This window comes from Dermacentor variabilis, chromosome 9, assembly GCF_050947875.1.
Source record: "Dermacentor variabilis isolate Ectoservices chromosome 9, ASM5094787v1, whole genome shotgun sequence".
Lineage (NCBI taxonomy): Eukaryota > Metazoa > Arthropoda > Arachnida > Ixodida > Ixodidae > Dermacentor > Dermacentor variabilis.
This window is the reverse complement of record NC_134576.1, coordinates 25,802,091-25,827,080: the sequence shown is the minus strand read 5'-3', so window position 1 is coordinate 25,827,080 and position 24,990 is coordinate 25,802,091. Positions and strand designations below refer to the sequence as shown.

Below are 24,990 nucleotides of genomic sequence, written 5' to 3'. Positions count from 1 at the left end.
ACACAAGACACCTCGGCATTCGCGCATCGGGTCGTTACGAAATGCCTCCCGAGGCAGCTCATCGCCGACGTGAGGCTCGACGCGGTTATTCTCTGAGCGGCTTCCGCCGCCGAAGAAATGAGAGCAAGTCGAAAACGTGCACGCGTGGCATTTCGCAGGTGCCTTTACATAACACATCAGAGGCCCTTCGGAAAGAAAGCCCTCGCGAAAAAAGAAAACAAGGGCCTCAAGGTGTTACGCTGCCCCACCCTCCTACTTTTTCCGTTCTCATTTTCTTTCCCCTTCGTTGGCGGCGGCTTTATCTTCGCGTCCGCTATTCTTGGCCTCGTACTATACATCAGAAAAGATTACGCAGGGCGCGCTCGATCAGCGCACGTTACGAAAGCCAGAATCCGAACAAAGACGCGAAATTGCGGGCAGCAGTTATCCCAAGGTCGGTGTCCAGTTACTACCGCTGCCGCTGCCATGGCAGCCAGACAACAAAACACGTCGCCGAGTTGAAGTTCAATTACTAAGGATTGCTGAGAAAAACAGGAAAGTGGTGTCACAAAAGAGGAAGCTTCAGCTTGGGTGCTCCTATCTAAACACATGTAAAAGGAGAATTCACTTTTCTCGGCAACCACTGCGCCAAATTTGACGCGGTTTGTTGCATTTAAAAGAAAAACAATATATAATGACTGCTGGTTTCGAATTTTCGATTTATGTCGTCAATTATTTATTAAAAATTGGCGAAAAGGAAAATTTTCAGCAGACAACACTGCCAAGTTTACAACTCTGTAACTCGGCAACGATAGATAATAAAAGTCTGCGAATTGCAAGTAATAGTACATCTGAAATGGACAAAATTGATATGTTACACGTGAATCTTAATAAAAAATATGGTAGTATGGAAATACAGCTTTTGCAGAACCCTTGCAGACAACGGAACAAATTGTCATAATATATAAAACGACATACTGAATTTGTCCGCTTTCAACGATCTAATGGATTCCGTTTACAGAACCGCAATATCTGGTTTTGATGCAAAGCTATGGCTCTGTAAACTTCGTGCTTTTTTTCTCAAACTTTGGTATATTTGAATATCTTTTTAACAAAATTCCGGACATAAATTGAAATTCCGCTTCCAACTGACACTAGAATTTAACTTATTCTCTCAAATGCAACAAATTTCTTTAAAATCGGCCCAGGGGGTAACTTCAGAAAAAGTTTTTGCGTTTTACATGTATTTGAATAGGCTGCGTCAAAGTTGGGCCCGAGCTACAGCTTCTTCTTAAGAGAGCGTTATCTTGGGCTGACCAGGAGTCCCTTGTACGAACGTTTATAAATCGCGCTTTTATTACCCAGCTATATCGGACGCTCCATAGGAGACTCCTACTTGGCACCAAGCCAGCGGTTCTTTATAAATCCAGGTGTTCGCGAAATTTCTCTTTGAAACGTAGCTTCATATGCACAATTTTGATAAACTCGTGCGATAAACTTCAAGCAGAACAGCTGTTTCCCCGTCTGCGCAATAAGAAACAAAACACAGTTTGCAGAAGCATATTGCAATTGTTGTGGTCCACAGGTTTCTTTCTCTGTACATACATACATACATACATACATACATACATACATACATACATACATACATACATACATACATACATACATACATACATACATACATACATACATACATACATACATACATACATACATACACACACACACACACACATACATACATACATACATACATACATACATACATACATACATACATACATACATACATACATACATACATACATACATACATACATACATACATACATACATACATGCATACATACATACATACATACATAGTTTCACTGACAGTTCTGTAGATCCGGTGCATAGATAGTTGAAGAAACGAAGGGGCACACTGATGAAAATCGCATGTTTAATGGTTTAAGGTTTCGGCCGTGCCAGGCCGCCCGACCAGTAAAGATCAGTAAAACGGTGCAGTCTCAGTTGGGCCGCGATCGAGCGCGTACTTCTACTTCGTCGTCTTCCTCTTCAACACTCCACCATGCCGACGCCGAAAATCTCCAGTACAATCACTCCCCCCACAGAAAGAAGCCATCTCAGCGACCCAGAGAAAAGACAGCATCGGCGGGTCATAGGTTTAAGCCGTGCTACATGAAGTATTTAGCGTTCTCGACAGCGTTGATCAGAAGACCGCTCGAGCGGCTCGATGACATAATTCACGGGTGATGTTAGCTGCAGCACGCGGTAGGGACCGTGGTAGTTTTGATAGAGATTTACTGGATTGGCCGGGAGGAGTGACCGAGACCCGAAGTCAACAAGCGTTCCAGGGGAATTGCGGGCACTAGGAGCGGATGCGTCATGGCGATAGTTTTGGCGCCTCTGCTCTTGGGTAGTAAAGAGTGAGCGAGGTGGCGACATCCTTCAGCATAAGCAGCAGCAGCTTCTGAAACAGGTTTCGCATAAGAATCGTCGGGACGGTAGGGCAGAATGGTGTCCATGAAGCAGGAAGGTTCTCATCTACAGATAAGAAAGAAAGGAGAGACGCTGGTGGTAGTTTGCGGGGCAGAGTTGTACGCGTAAGTGACAAAAGGAATGACCCGGTCACAATTGGAGTGATCGCAGGACACATACATCGTAAGCATGTCACAGAGCGTACGATTGAAACGTTCCGTCATGCCGTTAGTTCAAGGATGGCAGGCGGAAGCGGTGCGGCGAACGATGTTACACTCGCTCATCAGGGCCTCGATTGCACTGGAGATAAAGACGCGGCCACGGTCACTAATTCGCGTGGTGCACCGTGTCGCAGAATCAGATGGCGAAGAAAGAAGCAAGCGACATCTTTCGCGCTGGAAACCGGCAGTGCAGATGTTTCGGCGTACCGTGTGAAATGGTCTACGGCAACAATAATCCACCGGCTACCATCAGGAGTGCTTGGAAGGGGGCCGTAAATACCAATATCAACATGGTCTAATGGTCGGACCGGGCAGGGTAAATGTTTCAGGGGACTTGCCGAACTCTGAGAAGGCGTCTTGCCGCGTTGACACGTAGCGCATGAGCGACGTTCTGGCGAACTGATCTTTATTTTTTTTTATTTATACATACTGCAGCGCAATTTGCGCTATAGCAGGAGTGGGTTAAGAAAAGGTGCAGAAAATACATTGTAGTATACAGCGGTAGACACAACTGAACATTTTTAAAGAGCATTGATGAAAGGAAAATACACAAATAAACACAAGTGAACACTTTTACAAAAAGAGCACTGATGAAAGAAAAATACATAAGAAGTTATACAAATGATGCCAGGCATGGCTGAACACGATTATGCATCTGGGATGGCGGTTGCAAAAATTTGGGATGAGCATGAGCGAATGGACCCAGGTAATGAATTCCAGTCTTCGATTGAGCGGGGAAAAAAGCTGAATTTGAACATGTTAGTACGTGAGTAGTACGGTATCAAGTTTAGGTCATGATGTCTTCTCGTTGATGATCCCGGCGCGAAGTGAATTATCATTTGAGAGCCTAACTAAAGAATTGACAATGCAATGCAAGAATTTTAATGACTCGACACGGCGACGAAAAGAGAGCGTGTTTAGGTTCAAGGAAGGAAGTGTTGAAGAGGGCGAAAAGTCGCGATCGTAACGATGACATATAAATCGCACAGCTTTTTTCTGTATAGCTTCTAGTTTATTAATCTCTAACTGCTTATGCGGGCTCCAAACTACAGATGCATAATCAAGAACAGGGCGGATTAGAGATTTATACATTAGTAACTTTGTGTCTTTAGGAGATCGGGTTAGCGTTCGCCTCAAGTAACCTAATTTTTTTAGTGCTTTACTGCATATGTAATCAATGTGTTTGGACCGTGACATGTTATGCGTAAAAATGACACCAAGATACTTAGAAACCTTATCTACAGCACGGCCATTGAACGAGTAACTGAAAAGGGAGGTGGAAGATTTGTTGCAGAAAGACATCAGAATGGTTTTATTGAAATTAATGTTCATTTGCCAAGTGTTACACCAATCGCAAAATCTATAAAACGACTCTTGAAGGCGATAATGATCATTAGAAGATTTAATCACTTCATATAGAACGCAGTCATCAGCATAGAGACGGATGTTAGAAGAGCAGTGAAGTGGCAAATCGTTTATGTATAATAAAAAAAGAAGCGACCCAAGGACGCAGCCTTGGGGCACACCTGATGTCACATCAACAGTAGCGGAGTCAGTCGAACTGTAAGAGACGAACTGGGAGCGAAATGAGAGAAAGCTTAAAATCCAGTTAATTAAATGAGGATTATTCAGTACAGCATTAAGTTTAGCAATAAGTTTAGAATGTAAAACGGTGTCAAATGCCTTCGAGAAATCTATGAAAATGGCATCAACCTGGTTGCCTACATCAAGGTTAAATGAAATGTCATGCGTGAACTCAACTAGCTGCGTTATCGTGCTAAAACCGCGCCTAAACCCATGTTGCATATTAGACAGTAAATTATTTGATTCCAGAAAGAGCATGATGTGCTTATGAATGATGTGTTCCAACATTTTGCATGACTGTGACATCAGTGAAATCGGTCTGCAGTTCGACAAACACTGCTTATCTCCAGATTTATAAAGAGGGAGCACTTTGGCTAACTTCCATGAAGAAGGTACAGTAGAGGATGATAAGGACTCTCTGAATATGAACACTCTCTGAATATGCCTCGCCAGTAATATAGGGAAAACACGGGGAAGGCGGGCGATGGAAATTCAAGACGGTGAGCAAAACGAGAACAAGGTGAAAGCAGAAGCCAACGTTTCGACACGTCCTCGTCGACACGCGGCAGAGAATAGCCACCCTTGCACAGGTAATCTTGTTTAGCCGCCAGTAATCGACGCCAAATCTGATTGAGCTATCCTTTTTCCGCGCCAGCCCGACCGGATACGCCAAAGGCCACAGGGAGGGCTGGATCACATCTCTTTAAGGCACTTCGTTAACGTGTTCATTAATGACACGACGTTCGACTGCGGAAACACGGTATGGACGCTGGCGCAGCGGAGCATTGTTACCGGTGTCAATACGGTGAGCAATCGCCGACGTGCGCCACAAGTAAGGTTGGCTGAGGTCGAAAGAAGCATGGAAATGTTCAACGTAAACAACTTGACCGCGTTGAGCTGGCGCAAGCGGATCATTGACGGTATGCAAGAAAACGTCTGGAGAACGTGAGGATTGTACGGCAGCAGAGGTAACGGCACCTATAGGCACTGTGCCTTATCGGAAGGTAGGCCACATGGAAGAATGACGTCAAAAGTGTCGAGATGTCCCACACATTCACGGTGTAATAGAGTTGAAGAACAGGGAAATGAATTGCACACATAAACTGTAACGGAACCATCGGCGGCTATGACGACAGCAAACGGGAGAAGAAGGTACCGTCGACGCGAAAAATCTCCAGGTTGTCTAGAAAGGGCAGTGGTAGTGGTGGCGGAGACAGAGTCACAAGATGCGAGCACCAAGGCGGCAGAGAAAGGAGAGATAATGACGTCAGCGGCGACGACCAATTTAGAGAACGATTCGTGAGATCGGTGGTAGTGTCACTGAACAGACACAAAGCCAGTTGCGCACGAGCGCAGTCGAGAACACCATGATGCGCGGAAAAAAAGTCCCAATCAATAACGTAACGCGAAGCACGGCAAAAAAAAAACGACAAATTGAACAAAGTCTAGTATATCCTGAATCATAGCACGAGCGGTACATGACTTGCTGCGACCTTGCCGTGCGTAGTGAAACATCTGGAACAGGAACCATCACTTCTTTTTGCGTATGCGGCAGAGGTTTTTGCGTTTGCGGCAGCAACAAGCGCAACCAGCGTCGTTTAGGATTCGGTTTCGAATACATTGAGTTTCATGCCGCGAGGCAGCACTGCAGGCTCCACTGAACTGTTAATGGTCCACACACTTGCGCGTCCTTCGACTACAGACACCACCCAATGGGGAAATAAAATGTTTTTTTTTTTTACACAAGTCAATTGAATCGGTTCCAACATGGCATCGAACGTGGCAATGTATTTACTAGAAGAGGTTACTTACTGGAACGCGCACAGCAAGAAATGCAGGAACGAACGTGTCCTCGGAGACGACAAAGATGCATTCATCACGTGATGAATTCTACAAGAGCGCAGCTGGGAAACTATCGCGGACGGAAAGGTGCCCACTTCTACAGTCAACAGTTGCCCCACACTCCAGCAAAAAATCGATTCCGAAAATATCGTCATGTGTGGATCGTGTAATAACCGCGAATTCTGTGGTAAACACTTTGCCACACAGACGCTTTCGCAGTACAGACTCCCACAGAACACAACGCATCACCGCTCACACCGCGGAGTGTCACACCACGGCTTAGAGTAAACATCCCTTTCAATCCATGCAGCCTCTTGGAATTGACATTCATCACAGATATCGTCGCGCCTGTATCCACAAGTGCCATGGTAGGTACGTCATCAACAAGTACATTAACTTTGTCCTCGAGCATAAACACTGACGGGGGTATATCTGTCGATAGTGCATGGTATCTCGCTGCCTCACCCCCATTGGCCGCACCGACTAGTTTCCCGGCGGCGTTACTGCGTGCGTCGCCGCGGCGACGGGGATCGTGGGGCACGGGGAGCTCGTGGCGGCGTTTAGCTTCGATCACAGGCCGGCGAGGGCCAGCGTAAACCGCGACGTGTGCGTGATGGCCATGGCGTAGAGCACGGGCGGTCGAAAGGCTGGGAAGGGGGATCTCGCTGGTATTAAGGGCGGTAGTTGCAAAAGCGCGAGATGTGACCCGAGACGCCACAGCTGTAGCACACCGGAAGGGGTCGAAACACCTGTGGCAGCTCGGAGTGACCGGGCCTTTCAGAAGCAATTGAGTGGTAGTATCGCTCTTCACGGGGACAGTAGCCAGCCGACGTTCGTTGAGAGAAAGGCGACGAGCGAAAACGGCGTTCGTAATTACAGGGTGGTCGATATGAGCACCCAAATCGCAGTGTTTCTTGGTATTAATCGACGACATCTGCTGCATTAACTGATGGCTGCCATGGAGCGGGAACGGCCGGCGTTCGCGTGCGTTCTCTTTCTGCTGCATAGCCATCCTGAAAGCCACCGGGGCAATAAGAGATTTGCTGATCGAAGCAGTTCTTCTCTTACAATCTGCCGTATTGTCGACTAGAGGTCAGTAGGCGGCATTGTATCGACATTGGCCACTGTTGGGACGTTCGACAGACGGCCAAATTTCGAAGCTATTCGTCGCATCTTCAGTCTTTCGAATGTGCGACAGTGATGCATTACTTTGGACACGGAGTTCGGGTTCTCTTTGCCAGTCAGGGAATTGTACGCGTCTTCGGCTATCTCCTTAAGAACGTGTCCAACCTTGTCCTCGTCAGGGATCCTGGCATTCACTATCTTGCACAACTTCAATATTTCTTCTATATATGTGGTACATGTCTCCCCTGGAAGCTGTGCCCTCTGAACCAATGCCTGCTCCGCTCGCTTTTTCTTCGAGTTAGAATCGCCGAGGCACTTCTGCACTTCCTCAACAAAACGATCCCAAGTTGGGAACATGTCCTGGTGGTTTTCATACCACATGAGAGCGGTGTTACTTAGCGAAAACACAACATGACTGAGCTACGCTGCCGAGTCCTAGCCGTTGCTTCTGCTCACCCGCTTGCAGTTCTTGAGCCACTCATCGACGTCTTCTCCTGAGGTCGCGTATTTTTCCTTCAGTGACCCTTAGTAACAATGTGTGTGTGCGTGAGTGAGTGAGTGAGCCTGTGTATGTGCGTGTGCGCGCGTGCGTGCGTGCGTGCGCGTGCGTGTGCGTGTGCGTGTGTGTGTGTGTGTGTGTGTGTGTGTGTGTGTGTGTGTGTGTGTGTGTGTGTGTACAAATTTATCGACGATCCAAATAACGTCGATCAGCCCAGGTTGCGCTTTCTTACAGGGTGTGCAAATGCGACACTCTTTGACTACTAAAACTGCCGCGCTATGAGCCAGGCTGGGGAACAGTTGGCGCAGCTATTGGTCATCAATTGCCTTAAACTAATTTGCACGGCGGTTCACCCTGCTTCCGTCAACGGCGCGGCCTTTTCTTGGCCATCAAAGGTGCTGAGATGCTTTAGTCGTGACCTCCGATATTGCGCCGGTGAGTTTTTAGAAAAGGTGCGCCGTTGAGCTTAGAAGTCCACGCTTTTGTAGGTCGTCTCAGGCTCATGAGATTATGAGGAACCAGGGACCACTTCCATGAGGCAGAGTCGTCGAACGCGAAAATATAAACCGCGGACTCTTGGCGGTTAAGGCATTGTTGTGTGGCGATTATGCGAGTGTACTATGCTGTGTACCGAAAGAAAATGGAGTGGTGGGCGCACACGTCTGTCGTGCTGGTCAGGTTCTGGCGTCAGTGTCGGAAACACAAAATTCACCGACGATTACGATACTCCCTAAGGCGAAATTTGAGGGCAGCTCTATAATTGTTTTCATTTCTCGATATATTCGATGGCGCGGACAATCTATCTGTCGCGGAACACTGCAAACGGAGCGAAGTGTGGCGCGACTTCCTCGCTAATCTGGAGATGGCGAGAGCCAGCGCGTGGGTGACGCGTGGACGCTATTCACAGCATCCGCCGCAGACAGATCTCCCAGAAGACGCGTGCTACTCTGGCGCCATCTCGCAGCCACCGTCGTCGCACTTCGCTTTGCTTTTCGTGCTTTCGCCATGGCCTCCTCCCCGCTCTCCTCCTCGCGTCTTTCATCCCCCGCTGCGCTCCGCGTTCGCTCTTTCAGCCTGCGCTGCGCTCGCTCGGTTAGGCCGACGCCGACGCTCGGCACAGGAACGCGCGCCGCTAAAAGGTTCGCTCTAAAATTTCGCGTTCTTAAACAATCCTGGTTTCGGAACACCAAATCGACTCATGCTTTCTGTCTTGCCGTGTTCCACTTGTTACTTTAAACACATATAAACACAAAATAGGGTATACCAAAGCTGTGCTGCGGAAATATTTTGTTGAAATGTGATTTTATGTCTTTTTTATGTTTTGCTTGAATATTCCTATTTAATTCTGAACATTTGTATGACCATTTGAGCGTTTCTACTTTCGATTTCATTGTTTAAATTTTTTCCAATAGATTATTAGACTGTATGTATAACTGCTGAATGTTTTCTCTTTATTGACTGTAACTATTGTATGTGTGTCTGATTTCTGTACCACTCGTGCACTACTGCTTGTAGGGGTTTTCTGGACATAGTCAAGCTGCTCATGCAGCTTCTTGCCAGAAAACCCTCCAGTCGAACTTGGAAAAGAAACTTACTTACTTACTTAAAAACATTGTCTCCCTTCAACTCACAAAGCAGCTCACCCTTTTGCACAAATGTGTAGGTTGATCATTACAGCAAACAGTGGACTGAGAAAGATGGCTGCGACAGTGCCTCGTGATGGTACTGCCAGCAGATTGATTAAAAAATTAAATTATGGGGTTTTACGTGCAATAACTACTTTCTGATTAGGAGGCACACCGTAGGGGAGGACTCCGGAAATTTCGACCACCTGGGGTTCTTTAACGTGCACCGCTGTACTATGTGCTCTCTCTCTCTCTCCCCCTTCCCCATCTTTCATCGCACCCATCCCTCTCCCATGTGTAGGGTAGCAAGCCGGTTACGCTAAACTGGTTAACCTCCCTGCCTTTCCTTCTCTACTTTTTCCTTCCTTCCTTCCTTAAATCTAAGTACACGGGTCTCCTCGCATTTCTCCCCCATCAAAATGCGGCCGCCGTGGCTGGGATACAACAGATTGATTGATTGATTGATTGATTGATTGATTGATTGATTGATTGATTGATTGATTGATTGAAACGTGACTTGTTCATTCAATCATCATTCTTCAATTCAATCATTATAACAATGAATGAATGCCTACCATTAAAAGAAGGCATTGTTGAGAAATAAGAAAGTCAAGTTCGTTTCGGTCGGTCCGCACTCCTTAGCCATGAGGACAACTTTTCCTAAACAAATAGAGAAACGACCATCGTGCAGAGGCGACAACATAAAGCGGAGTCCATAACAGTGTCTACTGACGTTTCTTTGCGGTTTTCTTAACAATGCTAATATTTACGTTATTAATTACTGAACAATGATATTATGAACATGCCAGAGCTTAGGCCTCTGCTTCTTTGATATTGCTCGAGCATCCGAAAAAAATTTCAGAGCCATTCAATAGAACCGAAAGGTGCCATCAAATACGAAAGAGAGCATAGCCACGCACTCTTACTTTATTCCCAGGTCAATTTCCGCGATTTCCGATTCGGCGTGATAAACATTCACGCTGATTGTGATGATTTTATAGACGAATATATAGATATATAACATCTTCGATATAGTTTTGTTTGACCTGCGATAAGGATAAGGCATCGCAGCTTAAGGCACCAACATCTTCTAATTCTGAGTTGTCTTATTTAAGACAAACATACATTAGTACGTGTTTGAGAAGGAGGAGGAAAACGCCGCTAAATCGCAGCCTTACGGTGCTCCCTTCCCCCATACACACCTCGGTACAGCGCTACGCAAAAAAAGAGACAGCGCAGGGCAAACCTATTTACAAAGCAGACATAAAAACAAAAAATTCATATTAATCAAAAAATATCATCTGGTGTTGTCATCTGGTAGAACAGCTGGTGTTGGCACTAATAGAGCGAGATAGTAGACACTGAAGTTAGAGAAAGTGTTGGGGCCATGACGAACGAACACCACGCAAAAGTACGCCCTCTGTTCTGGACAAATGTCTAGAACAGTGGTATTGTTGGTGGACAGTATTAGATATACTACTCACCATACACGCACTTTCCACAAAAAAGTCGACATACACAAGTGTTCTGTACGTATCAGTGGCCATATACTTGGCTGTGTTTTGAGTTGTAGCCTCGTTGTCCGATGTGTCGGTATATGGCCCTTACTTCTTGTTTGGCCCCCACATCGTAAAGTTATTACTTTGTCTTGACTGTCGTGCAACGGTGCCGCCGTACCCACGTTCAGTGCAACTTTGCTTGTTTTCCTTCGCAATGCGCGTGCGAATATAGCGGTATATCTGTATGAGTGCAACAACACTTCCCGATTACGAGACAAGTAGCAGTGGGCACAATATTCACGCACTAACACCTTCTGAACATGTCACTAAAGAAGAACAAGATGAGAGACTGCACTTTCATGATTTGCAGCATGTTATCATTTATGCGACACCACCATAAGTAGGTAAAAATAACGTGAGACTACAAGCATTAAATGGTCCTCCAACGTTTTGCGTTAGGACATTCAAGCGATTGTATGATAAGGAACCGCGTCACATTGCACTTGTTTGTGATGGTATATGACCAGTCTATGGCCTCTCACTAACAACTTACAAAGGGAAGCGCTCTTCCAAAAGCTATGCAAGCAATCGAAAACCACAGGAGCCAAAAATGAGAACGAACACCGCCTATTGCGGTCCAACCGTAATTGATCATTCTTTTTTGTAACCGTCACAGGTGTCGTGGGGTAAGCTCCTCCTCTATTAGAACAATTTCCATTACAGCCGCCTGGAGGGGGAGCTTTCGCATCGGACAACCGCAGAGACGCGCAGTCCGTGCCCTCCTCCACCCCCTATCCCCTGGTGCCCCCCTCATGAGCCCCACCCCCCGCCAGGTTCCTCGCGAGGCTCATTAATGTTTCAGCACCTCGTTTACTTTCTCTGCCGCCGCTACGTTCGCTACTATCCACTCTTTTCGCTTTGATGTTCCTCGTTCCTCCCGAAGCGACGAGAGCTCACCCTTTCCCTTTCCCGCTGCTCCTCTCCCGCGGCTGGCGGCTTCATCTCACTCGACCGGGGTCCCGGGATGATGACCGCGCGAGGGAAATTATGCAGCAGCCGGCATCCTGCGCACACACCCCGACTCCGACTGGCACCCTTTGGGCCTTGCTATTCGTGATGGCCAAGTGCACGGAACGCGAGCCACCGAGGCGCCCTTCTTGCTTCTTCGTGCCCAACTTGCTCTCTCTTTTAGCCGTGGCCCAGGTCGCGAACCGGCCGCAGAGGCAGCTCGTGCGAGACAAATGGACGCTGTCGCTTCTATCCACCGGCCAGGAAGAGCAGCCGACACGGAGGCACGAGCATCGCGACGTGGATGTATGAACATTCGCGCACTAAGACTGCACCGGCTGTGAGCAGATGCGACCGAAGGGTTTTTGTCTTTGAGGCGAGGCGTTGCTCGATTGGAAGTTTGGTTTTATTTTATTTTTATTATGCTTTCATTTATGGGTGCTTCCGTTACTACTATACGGTTCACTGAAGAACAAGAAAGTCGTCGCAGTTTTTCTTTCTAAAAAATAATAATAATAAAGCTGCTTTGTTTGTTCGTTCTTAGCCAAGCTCTTGCATTAGCTCAAGAATTACGGGGCATGTCTATAAAGAAAACAGAACACCAGGAGGCATTATCCAACGATGCCCCACCTTCCCAACAGAGCATACGTATTGACAATGCCATCTGCGTTGCCCTTACTAAACACTATACCTCCTCCAGTCGTAATGGCATTAAAGAACGCGTTTGGTGTGCACTGCTCCTTAGGTCTCGTCTGAACGGTGTGCACTGATAATGTTCGGCGCTGCGTGTCGAACATTATTTAGTTAGTAATGCCACATTTATTGAAAGCTTTGAAGTGGCTACAGAAGACCAAAAGCTATGATTTTCCTAGTCTAAATAATGCTAATCTCTCCCGCAAGCTATGGCCGATCATATTCAGCCAGGCTATCCCTGTCCAAGTCACGCGCTTGGTGAAAACATCGCTTTGGAATTTATTGTCGTAAAGTGAAGGGCTAAAGGAAATCGTCTTAGATAGCCCTGTAATTTTTGCGCAAAACAATTCATTCGGTAATCTCGTTTTTTGCAACTTAGTGCGTGCATATTAGAATTTGGAGTTGTCTATACGGGGAAAAATCTCGTTACTTGTACGGAAACCTTCGCATAATTCCGTTCCAACTTTGGGCTATTAATCAGTTTTCCTTGTAATAACTGAAACGAAAACGTGTGGCTCCTTTAAACTTGGCTTATCACATACTGCACACAGCCTTATGTCGCGCTATTATCTGGTCAAAAGATGCGAAATCGACGTGATACGTAGCCCATACAAAAAGGGCACGAGGAGAGCCGCATTCCATGTGCAGCTTAAGAGTCAGCGTTCAAGCTAGGCCTTATTGGTCGAGTAGTAACACAGTAACAGGTATAAGAGCTTGAAAAGATTGAGACGGTCAAAGAGGCCGGTCACTCACCGGTTGCATTGTTGTAGCAGGTCTGATGCAGTTTTCCTGAGAACAGCTCGAGCCCGATGATGGCATAGATGATGATGACGAACACCACGAGGAGAGCGATGTGAAGCAAAGGCACCATGGCTTTCAGAATGGAATTCAAAACAACTTGTAAACCTGCAAAGCATATGGACTCGTAAAAAAGCATGGCATGACTTTGTATCGCTTGGCGAGAGAGATAGCGAAATGAAAGAAAGGAAAGTAGGGAGGTTAACCAAGACAAAACTCCGGTTTGCTTCCTTATATTAGAAGAGCATAGGAATACAAAGTTAAGAAGATAGAGAAAGAGAGAAACCGAGCAAGTGCATAACAATTTGGAGGACGCTTAAGCTTCGCCTTAAAGAGTGGAACGCGATAGCATTCAAAGACCCCTGACTTCTTTGCCACGCTTCCCGGAAACCGCAGCTTTATTCTTTTTCCTTCCCCTTCCCGTCCGCGCGTCGCTGCCGAGGATGTGCGGAGACGAGCGCCATCTGGATGGTGTTGTTGCAAGGAACTGAGGGCGGCGCACCGCCCTATGAATGGTAGAAACGCTGAAAAGGGGGCTTGCGTTTGAGGTTTCCGCGTAACAAAATTATGTTTTCTCGTACATCCAAATTACAATCTGACGCTAGTCATATCGGTAGGCTGTGTGTAGGTCGTACTTTACGATTTTTCTGACGCATTTTACGTTGAGAAATTCAGTTAGTTCAGTAGCGCCTCTACGCCACGAGGAGGGTCTGCGTGCTTCGGTGTGCGCGGTTCGGAATGACGTTTCGCGCACAAGACGGCCGGCGCCGGACGTTGACGCCGGATTTTTTGCGACACGGGCCCCCTTAGCGCGTTAAGATCACTGCTGTGTTCAACGCTTGCCAGCTGCTCGCTCAGGTTCGTTGTCGATTAGAACTGATATGAAATGCATTCGCGGCGCTCCGCTGCAACGGCTTGTGAGAGTGGTATCGTTGAATGAGTTGTTCGGACAATAGCGTGACACGACGCCAACTAATCTAATCAACGTCGACGCCAAATCTAATCAATATAGCAGCTGTAGTTGCTGAGAAAACCAGTATCTCCATTTTCCACATATTTAGATAAGAGCCCCCGAGCTACAGTTTCCTCTCACCTGATCTGGCCATATTGAGCTGACAAGCGTGGCGTATACAATGCGTGCTCACGATCGTGTCTGCTAAGAATAACATCGCTACGCGCCGCGGAAACAGCTGACATTTCCAATTGAACGCAGTTTCCACTTCTCGCAGACGCCGCGCTCCAAGACAAAAATGGGGTGATGACGTACATACATCAGCAAGTGCGCCTGCGTACATGTATACGCTGTGATGTCACTAATAGGGACACGTGACACTTCGAGAATTATATAAGGCGACATCTGTTACGTGCATAATCTGTTCCTTCAACAGAGGAATTAAAGGTTAGAGAAATAATAAAACACACAAACCGAATGTGTGCGTGCTTTCGTTTTAACTTAACACCCCGGCAGAAGTCATGTAATTGCGTTTCTTCGGCTTATTCACACGTCGTGCAGTCACGCGCGCTGAGAACTAAACTGCCATTGTGCCCCGTGTTCAAGCGCATGATAATGCCCTGTTATCCGCGTGTGTCTCCCTCAGTGTTCGTATAGCACTGACTTATACCGCTAGCCAGGTGTTGACGTGCACAGCGCGCAAAATCGTGTGCTGCGCGAAACGACACAAACGCAACAGCTCGCGCGCGGGACCGTCAGCGTAAATGAGCCGCGCTGTAAGAAAAGCAAAACAAAAATGATAAGAATGCGGGACCCGTGGCGTATGCGTCATGCGATCCTCCAGCTGCGGTTGGGAGAACGCGGGGAAGGAATTTCGCTCGCGGAGGCCAGACGGGACGAGTGGAGAGAGTGTCCTTGCTGGCGGTGACGCTCGCCTCCTAAAATCATGGGTCCGCGGCGCTATAAGATATTTCTATCCCGGCTATTAATGAACCAATTCGAAAAAGATCTTGCGGTAGAATACTCCCAAAAAAACATGTCACTACTTCCAACGTATAGCCAGAATTTGCAATGTGGCCTTGTCAGGGGCATTATAATACCAAACCTTAGTACGAAAACCTGTAGATGTGAATTTTCACGTTTAAAAGTAGGAACTGTGTTCTTGTATTCGTAGAACAATATTTTGTGATCACTCTCTTCACTTTCGCTTCTTTTTCCCGATTGTCATTTGCTTGCACGAAGTGTCGCTCTCCTTTATCCTCGCGATTGGCCGCTTGGCGTGACGGAAAATAAAACAGGGGGGAAAAGATATAACCATGAATCACGAATCCTGGCACAAAATAACAAATACATCCAAAAGTCCAGGGGTAGCTTTGATTCTAGTAAACTCGAACCGCGGTTAGCTTGTCCGTGTCTATCCTGCTGCCCTCTCCCCCCTTCTTTTTTTTTCAACGCGCCTCAAGTTTACTAGTCATGCAATACTAATGAGCCAACTCTCCACTCGTGCTTGGGTCTAATGTCCTGCTTATGCATCCCCAGGCCTACAGATGAGAGTAAAATTTTTTTCCAGCAATTATCGCGTGAGGAAGGCGCCATGTTGAAGCGGTTACACGGAGCCGCCATGTTAGCCATCGCTTGCCTACCCCGAAGTCACAGGGCACTCGAGTCCCCCGTGCTCTGCTAGTGCGGAATGACAATGCGTGAAGCTTCGCGCAACCAGAAAATTTACAATCGGGCTGCAAACGGCCAAGCCTCCAATAAGAAAAGTTACAGCACGATGACTGAATAAAGAGCTAAGGACCCACTCGCCGCGAAGCAAACTAACGCACGGCTTAATTATGCGTTGCTTCTTCTGTGTGTAAAGCATCCTCGCGTTCCTTTTCCTGTTACTTTTTTTCATTAAGCCACGTGCCAACTAGAACCCACCGACAAAATCATAAATTTCTACTTATTCCAGGTAACTTACAGAATGATCACGCTTGTTTGCGATAGTGAACTGTAACGCAATTTTTTTACTGCTTGTTGTGTGACTTTGTTCAGGTCACGAATACTTCGTGGCACAATCACCTGTTCGGGTGTTAGTTTCGTTGCTAGTGAACAATAACACCGAGTTTCAGGTTACGTAATGTTAGCGCAGCCGCATGGCGGCAGGATACTCACTTGGCACTCCAGAAACTAGCCGCAGTGGCCTCAAAACTCGGAATGCACGCAAAGCTTTTACGTCAAAGCCTTCCCTCATAAATGCGTATAGGGCTGTACTGATAAGACTGCAAGTAGCGGAAGGGTCGGTGGGGACAGAAAGGGAGGGAGAAAAGAAAATTGCAAAACATCAGGAATCTCAGGCAGCGGTGCACAAAAGCGCGCCAAGCAACACGGAACGCGTGAACAAAGCGGGTGCTTTGAATCAACTGCGCATAATTCACGAAGCGCCGTGAAGTCGGCATTTGCAATGCGCGAGCAGGATTGCCCGCGGGGCGCTATCGTGGAGATGGGCCGCGCGACTGCCGTGGTTTCGGAGAGGTTGCTTTGCGTTGCTTCACTTTCCTTCGTTCCAGACACACAGAATTCTCGAAACCGTTGGGAAATCACGGCAAGCAAATAAAGTTGGCTGAGATTCTCACATGGTTGAAGTAAGAGTGTCACGAAAGCACGCCGAATAAGCACCGCCGAAAAGCAACCGCATTTTATTTCTGACAAGTTCTTATCGTTTCCTGTTAGATGCATTGAGGGAAATAATCAGAGATATGCGCCACGAAAAACAGAGAGGTTAAAACCACTTTCACAAAGGCGTGCGTGACACTTCTGAAGCGACATTTCCGGGACAGTCAACATCCCGGCACCACTCGATAATGCAAGAAGGCAGGAGGAAAAGATGCAGCATGAACAAATTTGTTTTATCCTTTGACCAATATATGGGAGGTGAGAGTCGCTAGAGGGGACACCGCTTACAGCATAAACATTTCACAGTTTTTTGTTGTCGTTTATTTATAGGAGTGTCAGTTTCAAACGCTAATCTACATAAGAGATGACGAAACTCGTAATTTGAACTAAGATTGCCAGCATTTGCTATAGAGATTACATTAAACTTGCCTTTCAAACGCTTAGGTGCCGCTGAAACCCAGTGCACCAGAAAAATATTCATTGCTATACATATTCTTTTCTTGACTAGTAAAACATTATATAGCGTTCTCTCCAGAAATGAGGAAGGCTTTCGTTTTGCCTTTTGCACAGTTTAAGATAGCGTACAAGCATTAAATCGCTCTGGTTGTGCAAATAACACTTTAAGACACACACACACACAGGCACGCGGCGCATGCCGCTATAAGGTGAGAAAGAAAATGTCACTTACCCTATAACTACAATTATGAAATCTAGAAAATTCCACGAGTTGCGTAAGTAAGCACCTGGGTGTAACAGGAAGCCGTAGGCAATAATTTTCATAAAGCATTCGGCTGTAAATATCACTAGAAATATATACTCCACTTTTTCCTGAAAAGAGAAGAAAGAACAGAGCAAAAAAGGTGAATTATTAATGCAGAAAGGGAAGAACACGTGCGGGCATGCATCAGACGGCGCTTTTTATTCGACTTGTTTTCTCTTGAAAAGAACCGTCGCCGTTAGCGCAATTGTTCTTTATTCTCATTCGTATTGTCTAAAGCACCGTTAAGCCATTTTTTTTTCTCCCTTTTTCTGCATTCTATGATTATTTTTACTTGAAACTTCGGCTGCATATATGCACTGTTTCTCAGCCTGCTACACTAATGTGCATCCCCAACTACAAGCACTGCGTGCTTTGGTGTACTTTGGTGTGCTTTGGTGCAATGAATGTGTCGTGCCTTTGAACAAGAAGCACATATTACTATCATATTATCGTTATTATTTTCTCATTTCATTACTTTTTCTGATACGTCAGCTCGGCCATACATCTCGTATATGACCGGACTAACGCCATTTCCAACGACATACACGGCTAAACTTTCGAAAATAGCTGAAAGTCATTCAGTCTGTATCTTTTAACTTTTGCAAACATCTTGAAGCGTCGTCGCTACATTAACTCGGGAAGAGGAAAAACGAACGCTCCATCGGTGACAACGGAGCGTTCTGTTTAGTTTGTGGTTGCTACGCCCCAAAGGGAAATTAGCCCTAAATAATACGTGGACTTGTGTCAGGGGCTTTATTACTGTACAGTCTTTGTTTCAGTAGGTTTATAAATTTGCGCTTCGCCAAACTCGAAGCGCAGAAACCACGCAAGGCATCGGCCGCGCTTTGAGAACGCGTGGTGATGAAGACTGCGCTGCAGTTGTGGTTGCAAGAAAACGTTTGCAATTATGCGAGTTCTCGGCGGTGATCACAATTTCTCATTCGCCTATTTTTCAAAACTCTCACCACTCAGAGCTTCTCTTTTTTATGAATTTGTAGCAGACTTTGAAATATTCATGTAGCAGTTCATATATAAAAATAACGACATAAAACATTTCTCCCTCCTTCGAACATTTCCATGGGCGAATATATTTGGTAAAACATTCCGCACACCCAGAGTATTAGAATATTCTCATTGCATTCATTTGGCGTACGAGCCAACATCTTTTGTCGTACTTCGCCGGTTTTCTTTGCATGCACACAGAAGGAGACGAAAAAATTTTAGCGAATACTTCAATAATGATGGCGCATGCCACATAAAAGCCAATGTCTTGACTTACAACAATCGTTCCAACCAGAAGATTTCAAGATATCACCACTGTATACTTACGGCCTCTTATATTATATTTCAAAACGCAATGTCAACCCTATATATTCAAGCCACAATCATATAGTATCGTGCAATCGTGCTGAGCACTTGCGGGTGTATGACGTGACGTCTTATAAATCTTACATGTTACAGACAGACATGTCAGCTTTCACCTATAAATGTTCAGATTAAACATAAGCGCCTTTGTCCAAGCAACTGGCGCACCTCCACGTTTTACTCATCGTAGAAAAAACGTGTGACGACACTTAATAGACGAATTTAACTCTTAGTAACAGTAGGAGGTCGAGAGTCAACTAGCATACATAAATTTATCGAGGGAAGCACCACACAGCATAAGCACCACGATGCTTACGCACCGATTCACAAAGGTGCTGTTTCAGAGCAAAACACATGTTACAAAATAAGCGCATGAACCCCTAACTAAATGGAAAATGGCTAGTAATTTGATGCCGCGTCATAAGAAGTCGAAGCTGGCACTTCTCCCGTCGCTTTGTAGACTTAAAAACGGGGAGCTTCGGGACGCGCTTTCCCATAGTCAGATCAAGTACTACTAGCGGCGACGTACATGCTAAAGATGACGATGCCAAAATAAATTACGAGTCAAGTGAGTGCTTAAAGTGCGTTGTATATACGGTTCTCTCACGTCATCATCATCATGAGCATGGCTACGCCCACTGCACAGCAAAGGCCTCTCCCATACTTCTCCAACTACCTCGTTCATGTGCTAATTGTAGCCATGTTTCCCTGCAAACTTCTTAATCTCATCCGCCCGCCTAACTTTCTGCCGCCCCCTACTACGCTTCCCTTCTCTTGGAATCCAGTCCGTAACCCTTAATGACCATCGGTTATATTCCCTCCTCATTACATGTCCTGCCCATGCCCATTTCTTTTCCTTGATTTCAACTAAGATATCATTAACTCGCGTTTGTTCCCTCACCGAATCTGCTCTCTTCTTATCCCTTAACGTTACACCCATCCTTCTATTTTCCATAGCTCGTTGCGTCTTCCTCAATTTAAGTAGAACCCTTTTCGTAAGCATCCATGTCTCTGCCCCGTAGATGAGTACTGGTAAGACACAGCTGTTATACACATTTCTCTTGAGGGATAACGGCAACCTGCTGTTCATGATCTGAGAATGCCTACCAAACGCAGCCCAGCCCATTCTTATTCTTCCGATTATTTCTTCTCATGTATATAGCTGAATAAAACGTATTACTTGGCCTTCGCTGCTTTTGCGTCCTCTACGGGCAAGAGAGGCTTCTGTTATAATATGCGTGGACTCGGGAGAAACCATTGTTGCCATCAGATAAAGCCCGCCAACGACAATTACGTGCACTAATTTTTTTTTATATAGCTGCAGCTTGATTTCTCCGAAAATAAACTTTTCGTGGCAAAGGTAAAGAAGTGATAGAGTGTCTCAAGATTAGAAAAGTGGAGGTGCGCTTGTGTGATCTTACAGTTGTACAGGATGCGATAATTCATGCAGAAGCAGAATGGGGCAAGTTCCGGAATGTTCTACCTATCCATTGTGCGCTGTTTGGCTCAATATAGTCGTTCATTCACCCAGTCGCTAAAATCTCTCGCGGCGTAAGAACCCCAGGATCGCAACACTTCGTACTACGCAGTCACTTGGGCGCAGTTGCGTGCGGATAGCCGTCGCACATCTTAAGCAGTCTGCAACGTGCCTGTTGTCACGGAAAAAATGAGCGTTATCTAAGCTGGCTACGCTGTCGTGAATTCATTCATCTCCAATAGAAAATAAAAGCGCCAAAATATCCTGTGACATGCTATCTCTCCTAGTTTGTCCCTCGTTCCTTTGAATTGTACGTACAATGTCATTCATCTTTGACTAAAACCTAGTTCTCTTGCTCGTAGTAACCGCATTTACCGCGCCAACTTTTTTTATTTCAACATTTAAATATTCTAGTGGAATTGTTTAAAGAACAGAAATACGGAACGGAATGTGAAGGACTGCGTCAGCTCCGTACAACGGCGACGACATTGGCTATGTTCAGCTGTCAGGGCCCTCGTTTGCATTCGAGGACTCAATAAGTAACGCATCGACCCAAGGACTTTATACAGCGGAGAGGAAATACACAGCCTAATCATGCCTGGTCATCTTCAACAAGGCAGCGCGAGAGCAAGAATACGAATACCTATTCTCCTTGGTTCGTGCATCCAAGCTGCCGTTTTGAAGATAATAGTCAGTACATGCAATCAGCCGCAGCCATAGTTGTTCCTCCTACAAAGTTAAGGACATTGTTATGACTTACAGTCCCCCTTTAAGTTGCCTGGCGCTAATAAAAAGATTATGAATTTATTCTGTGGCTGCCCTTTGGAACGCCGCACGAACCGCCCTTAACGCTATTGACAACTTGGAAAACAGCCCGCACTCGGAAGCGACGCTTAAATCGGCGCTTTGTTCGAACGTCCATTCATAATGAATGTGTCAAAAGTGGGCTCTTTTATTCTATGCCACGGGCGAGTTCGACTAACGGACTGTGACTCTGTTTCGGGTGTCCTCGTATTTGTGCCCCCGCTCACCTCCCCCCCCCTTTCCGCCTTTGATTTCCTAATCCACACATTTCTTCCCCCTCAGCCAGTAGACAACTGCAGCGTAGACAGCCGGTACTTACAATTGCTAACCTCCCTGTCTTTCCACCCCTTTTGTCCCTCTCTGAATGGCTTCTCCCCCCTGCCTTTGCACGGTCTTCTGTTTCTCCCTATCTCAAGGTCACATTGCGATCCGCAAAGGCAAACAAAAGGATTTCACAGTGAAATGAAAGCGAGAAGCGCTGTCTGCAAAGTGACTTAAATCAAATGGGTGCCACGCAACAGACGGCGGCCGTGCCTTCAGCGGTGGCATCAGCTCCACGTCGCGGCCTCTACTCAGCGGCGAGGATCAAGCCTCTAGAGAGCCCCCCCAAAAAAGATGGCGACGCGCAGCCATCAAACAGATGCCCGTCTACGCATCGCGCAAACGGGACAGCAAATCCTTTGGAAAGTGCGGCGCAACTGTAAGGGCGGCCCGCAACGAGTGCACGGTCTTCAACATAGCGTCTCGAAGCACCGGAGTCTGCCGCGAGCCATCGCGAAGCGCCTTTGCTCTCGCACTCCCGCCTGTCCTTTCGACTGCGTGCGTGGAGCAAGTGTCGTTGCCGCGGGCTGCGACTTTCTCTCGTCTCGCACAAGGACAGTGCGTTCGTGCTGAGTGATATTGCTCGCATGTGTCAAAGTTTGCAGCGGTATACAGAAGTACTGCACAGTTCATTCGACCACGCCGAAGCGCATAGTGAGCGTTTCCTTAGGCGCCTGCTGCTTGTGACGCGCACTGCGAAAGCGCATGACGAGGGACGAACCACAACTGCCAGTCAGGGCCCGTCGCAAGAGGAGTTAAACTCGGGTAAACTGAGTCCTCATCACAAAGATTAAGATCAGCGACGGCGAATGTGAGAAGTACGGCCCGGGGATCTCCAACTCGAGCAATCCGTGCAACTAAGGCCATCTTCGGCAAAACTCCGGCAGGCAACCTCTCCGCCTCCGCTTTACGCTTTACCTGGATACCTATGTTCACATAGTTTACATATCGGCCACAAGAAAGAAAGAAAGAAAGAAAGAAAGAAAGAAAGAAGGAAAGAAAGAAAGAAAGAAAGAAAGAAAGAAAGAAAGAAAGAAAGAAAGAAAGAAAGAAAGGAAGAAATGCTAGAGGGGTCGGCGGCGCAGATGTTTTTGGTATCGTCTGATCGTCCCGCTGACTGAGCGACTGATTTCTCATCGTAATCATCAGAAAAATTATGCACACTGCGGAACGAAGAACGCTGCCCGCGATCTGGCTACGCGGAACGGAATAAGAAATGTTACGCCTAACGTTGAGAGATGCGAAAACAGCAGTTTAAATGTGTACAACGGAAGCTAAAAAGCGCAGTTCGGCAGCTCATCTAGCGTGCAGAAGAGATGACTGACAATCGCTCATAGCGGAAAAAATTGGTGGCGCAAAAGGGAAACTTACGTAGTAGGACGCTAGTTAAACATGGGCGACAAGGACGACGACGACGACGCATGCTGTAAGAACAGCGCAAAACGAAGAAGAACGCAGGCGAAGAAGGCCACGGACGACGCATGCCTCAAAGCGCGAGCTGCTGAGAGCGCCTTTCACAGGAAGCAAAATGATGATGACGATGATTTTCATACGTTATCTTGGATTCATAGCACTAAAGTGACGCGCACAAGGAAGAATGAGGACGACGTCATCGAAAGGAATTAGCGCCAAAGTCTGTACTTTTTTGATAATTCTGTATGGCTTGGGGGGGAAGGCCTGGTTAGCTAAAGTGCGGGCTGATCATTTTTAAGTTTAGCGTAGTTCTTAAAGATCGCCGATGGCAGATAGCATAATTATTGTCCTTGAGCTCTATTATTCGAAGTCGCGGACATTAATAGCACGAGAAATCGAAGCACATATCTAACTAATCAAAAGCAATTGACTAATTAACTCCTTAATTACGTTACGGCAAATAATGCAATTTACGAATTGTTGCCGGTGGGTTTGCAAGCCGCCTCCACTTGAAAATAATTTACAGGAAGACAGCAATTTCTCTATATTGTATTTCAAAGTGTGCAACGGAATTCAGGGGCGTTCCAGTCACTTTTGTGCTTCAATGCATGAAAGTGCTTCTTATTGAAAAAGTGGAACAGTGAATTTTTACGAGTTTGATGGCGCATGCCTCCAACCTGGTGTCGTTCGCTCAATCAATTCAAAGCCGATACGCCTTGCAAACTCACATGCTACAATTCGTAAATCGCAATATGTGCCGTAAGGTGATTAAGGTAATTGCTTAATTTTTGTTAAATAGTTAAAACTGTGTTTTCATTCCTCTTGCAAGTAATGTACGCCTCTCCAAACAATCCAACTAAATATTAGAATTTTGTTACCTTCAAAAGGCAATTTTAAAAAATTTCGTTAAACTAAACATGCTTCCCCCGTACGCAGGAAACGCGATACATCCACAACTGCGCTAGACGACAGCGTGCAGAGACTTAGTTTTCAAGAAATGCGAAGGGCAGCACTTACTCTACGGATTAATTTTCAGCGGGTGATTTTGACTAACGTGCACCGAACATCAGTACACGAGAGTTCTCCGATTCCATCCCCATGGGAACACGGCCATCGCAACAGTGAATCGAATTCAGGACCCTGTGTTCGATACGCGACATTCTGATCGGAAAGCGATCGCCAGTGAGTAACCGCGACGACTGATTCAAAGAGGAATTAAATTTTTATCCGGAAACACTTGCGGTTACCCCTGGCGACTCGGGTACCATCTCCGTGCATCTTTATCACGCTACCTGGCATGTACGCCGGGTTACCTATCGGCGCCATGACAAAGCCTGCAACTTTCAATGCAAAATGTGCCAAGTTCAACACGCAAGTCAACGACACGAGTACGTTTCAACGCTTTATGGCAGTGCCATTGTTCTACCGTGACTGTGGAACGATATACCATGCAAACCTCCAAGTCTTAATCAAGTTCAGTGTTATTGCGCACCAACTGTTCTAATAGCTGCTTTGCGCGCGTGCTAGGTAATCAGCGCCGCGCCTATGCTGGTGCATACGAGGCAAACAACGCAAAATGAACGTAGGAGGCACACATGTGTGCGCACATAAGTAATGCTTAACCCGTTATACTCACAACTGAAGCCAGTAGCTACTGCATTGTAGTTCAGTCATTAGTTCAGCGTTCTTCGTGTGTGAACGTACGGCTACCGTCCTGGCCTCTTCGAGCTGTTTAACTACCAGCGCGTCGCAACAACTTGCTGTGCCGAAGTACTCCCCGGCCATCTATATTTGCAACGAATTCAGACAGAGAAAATTAGGCCCAGTTTCGGAAAACCCCAAGATCATCGTCGATATTCACGTCATGCTTACATCGAATA

General features: G+C 46.4%; 1 protein-coding gene across 4 annotated transcripts in view; it reads right to left on the bottom strand.

Annotated features, from left to right (window-relative positions):
• The window catches only part of LOC142592560 (muscle calcium channel subunit alpha-1-like), a 370,570-nt gene that overhangs the window by 182,462 nt on the left and 163,118 nt on the right, over positions 1–24,990 (bottom strand). For all 4 annotated transcript variants that reach the window (XM_075704077.1, XM_075704074.1, XM_075704078.1 and 1 more), the window contains exons 4-6: positions 17,659–17,798; positions 16,470–16,576; positions 13,313–13,465 (exon numbers count right to left, since the gene is read on the bottom strand). In XM_075704077.1, the coding sequence (XP_075560192.1) occupies positions 13,313–13,465; positions 16,470–16,576; positions 17,659–17,798 (400 nt within the window). The remainder of the gene's footprint in view (positions 1–13,312; positions 13,466–16,469; positions 16,577–17,658; positions 17,799–24,990) is intronic.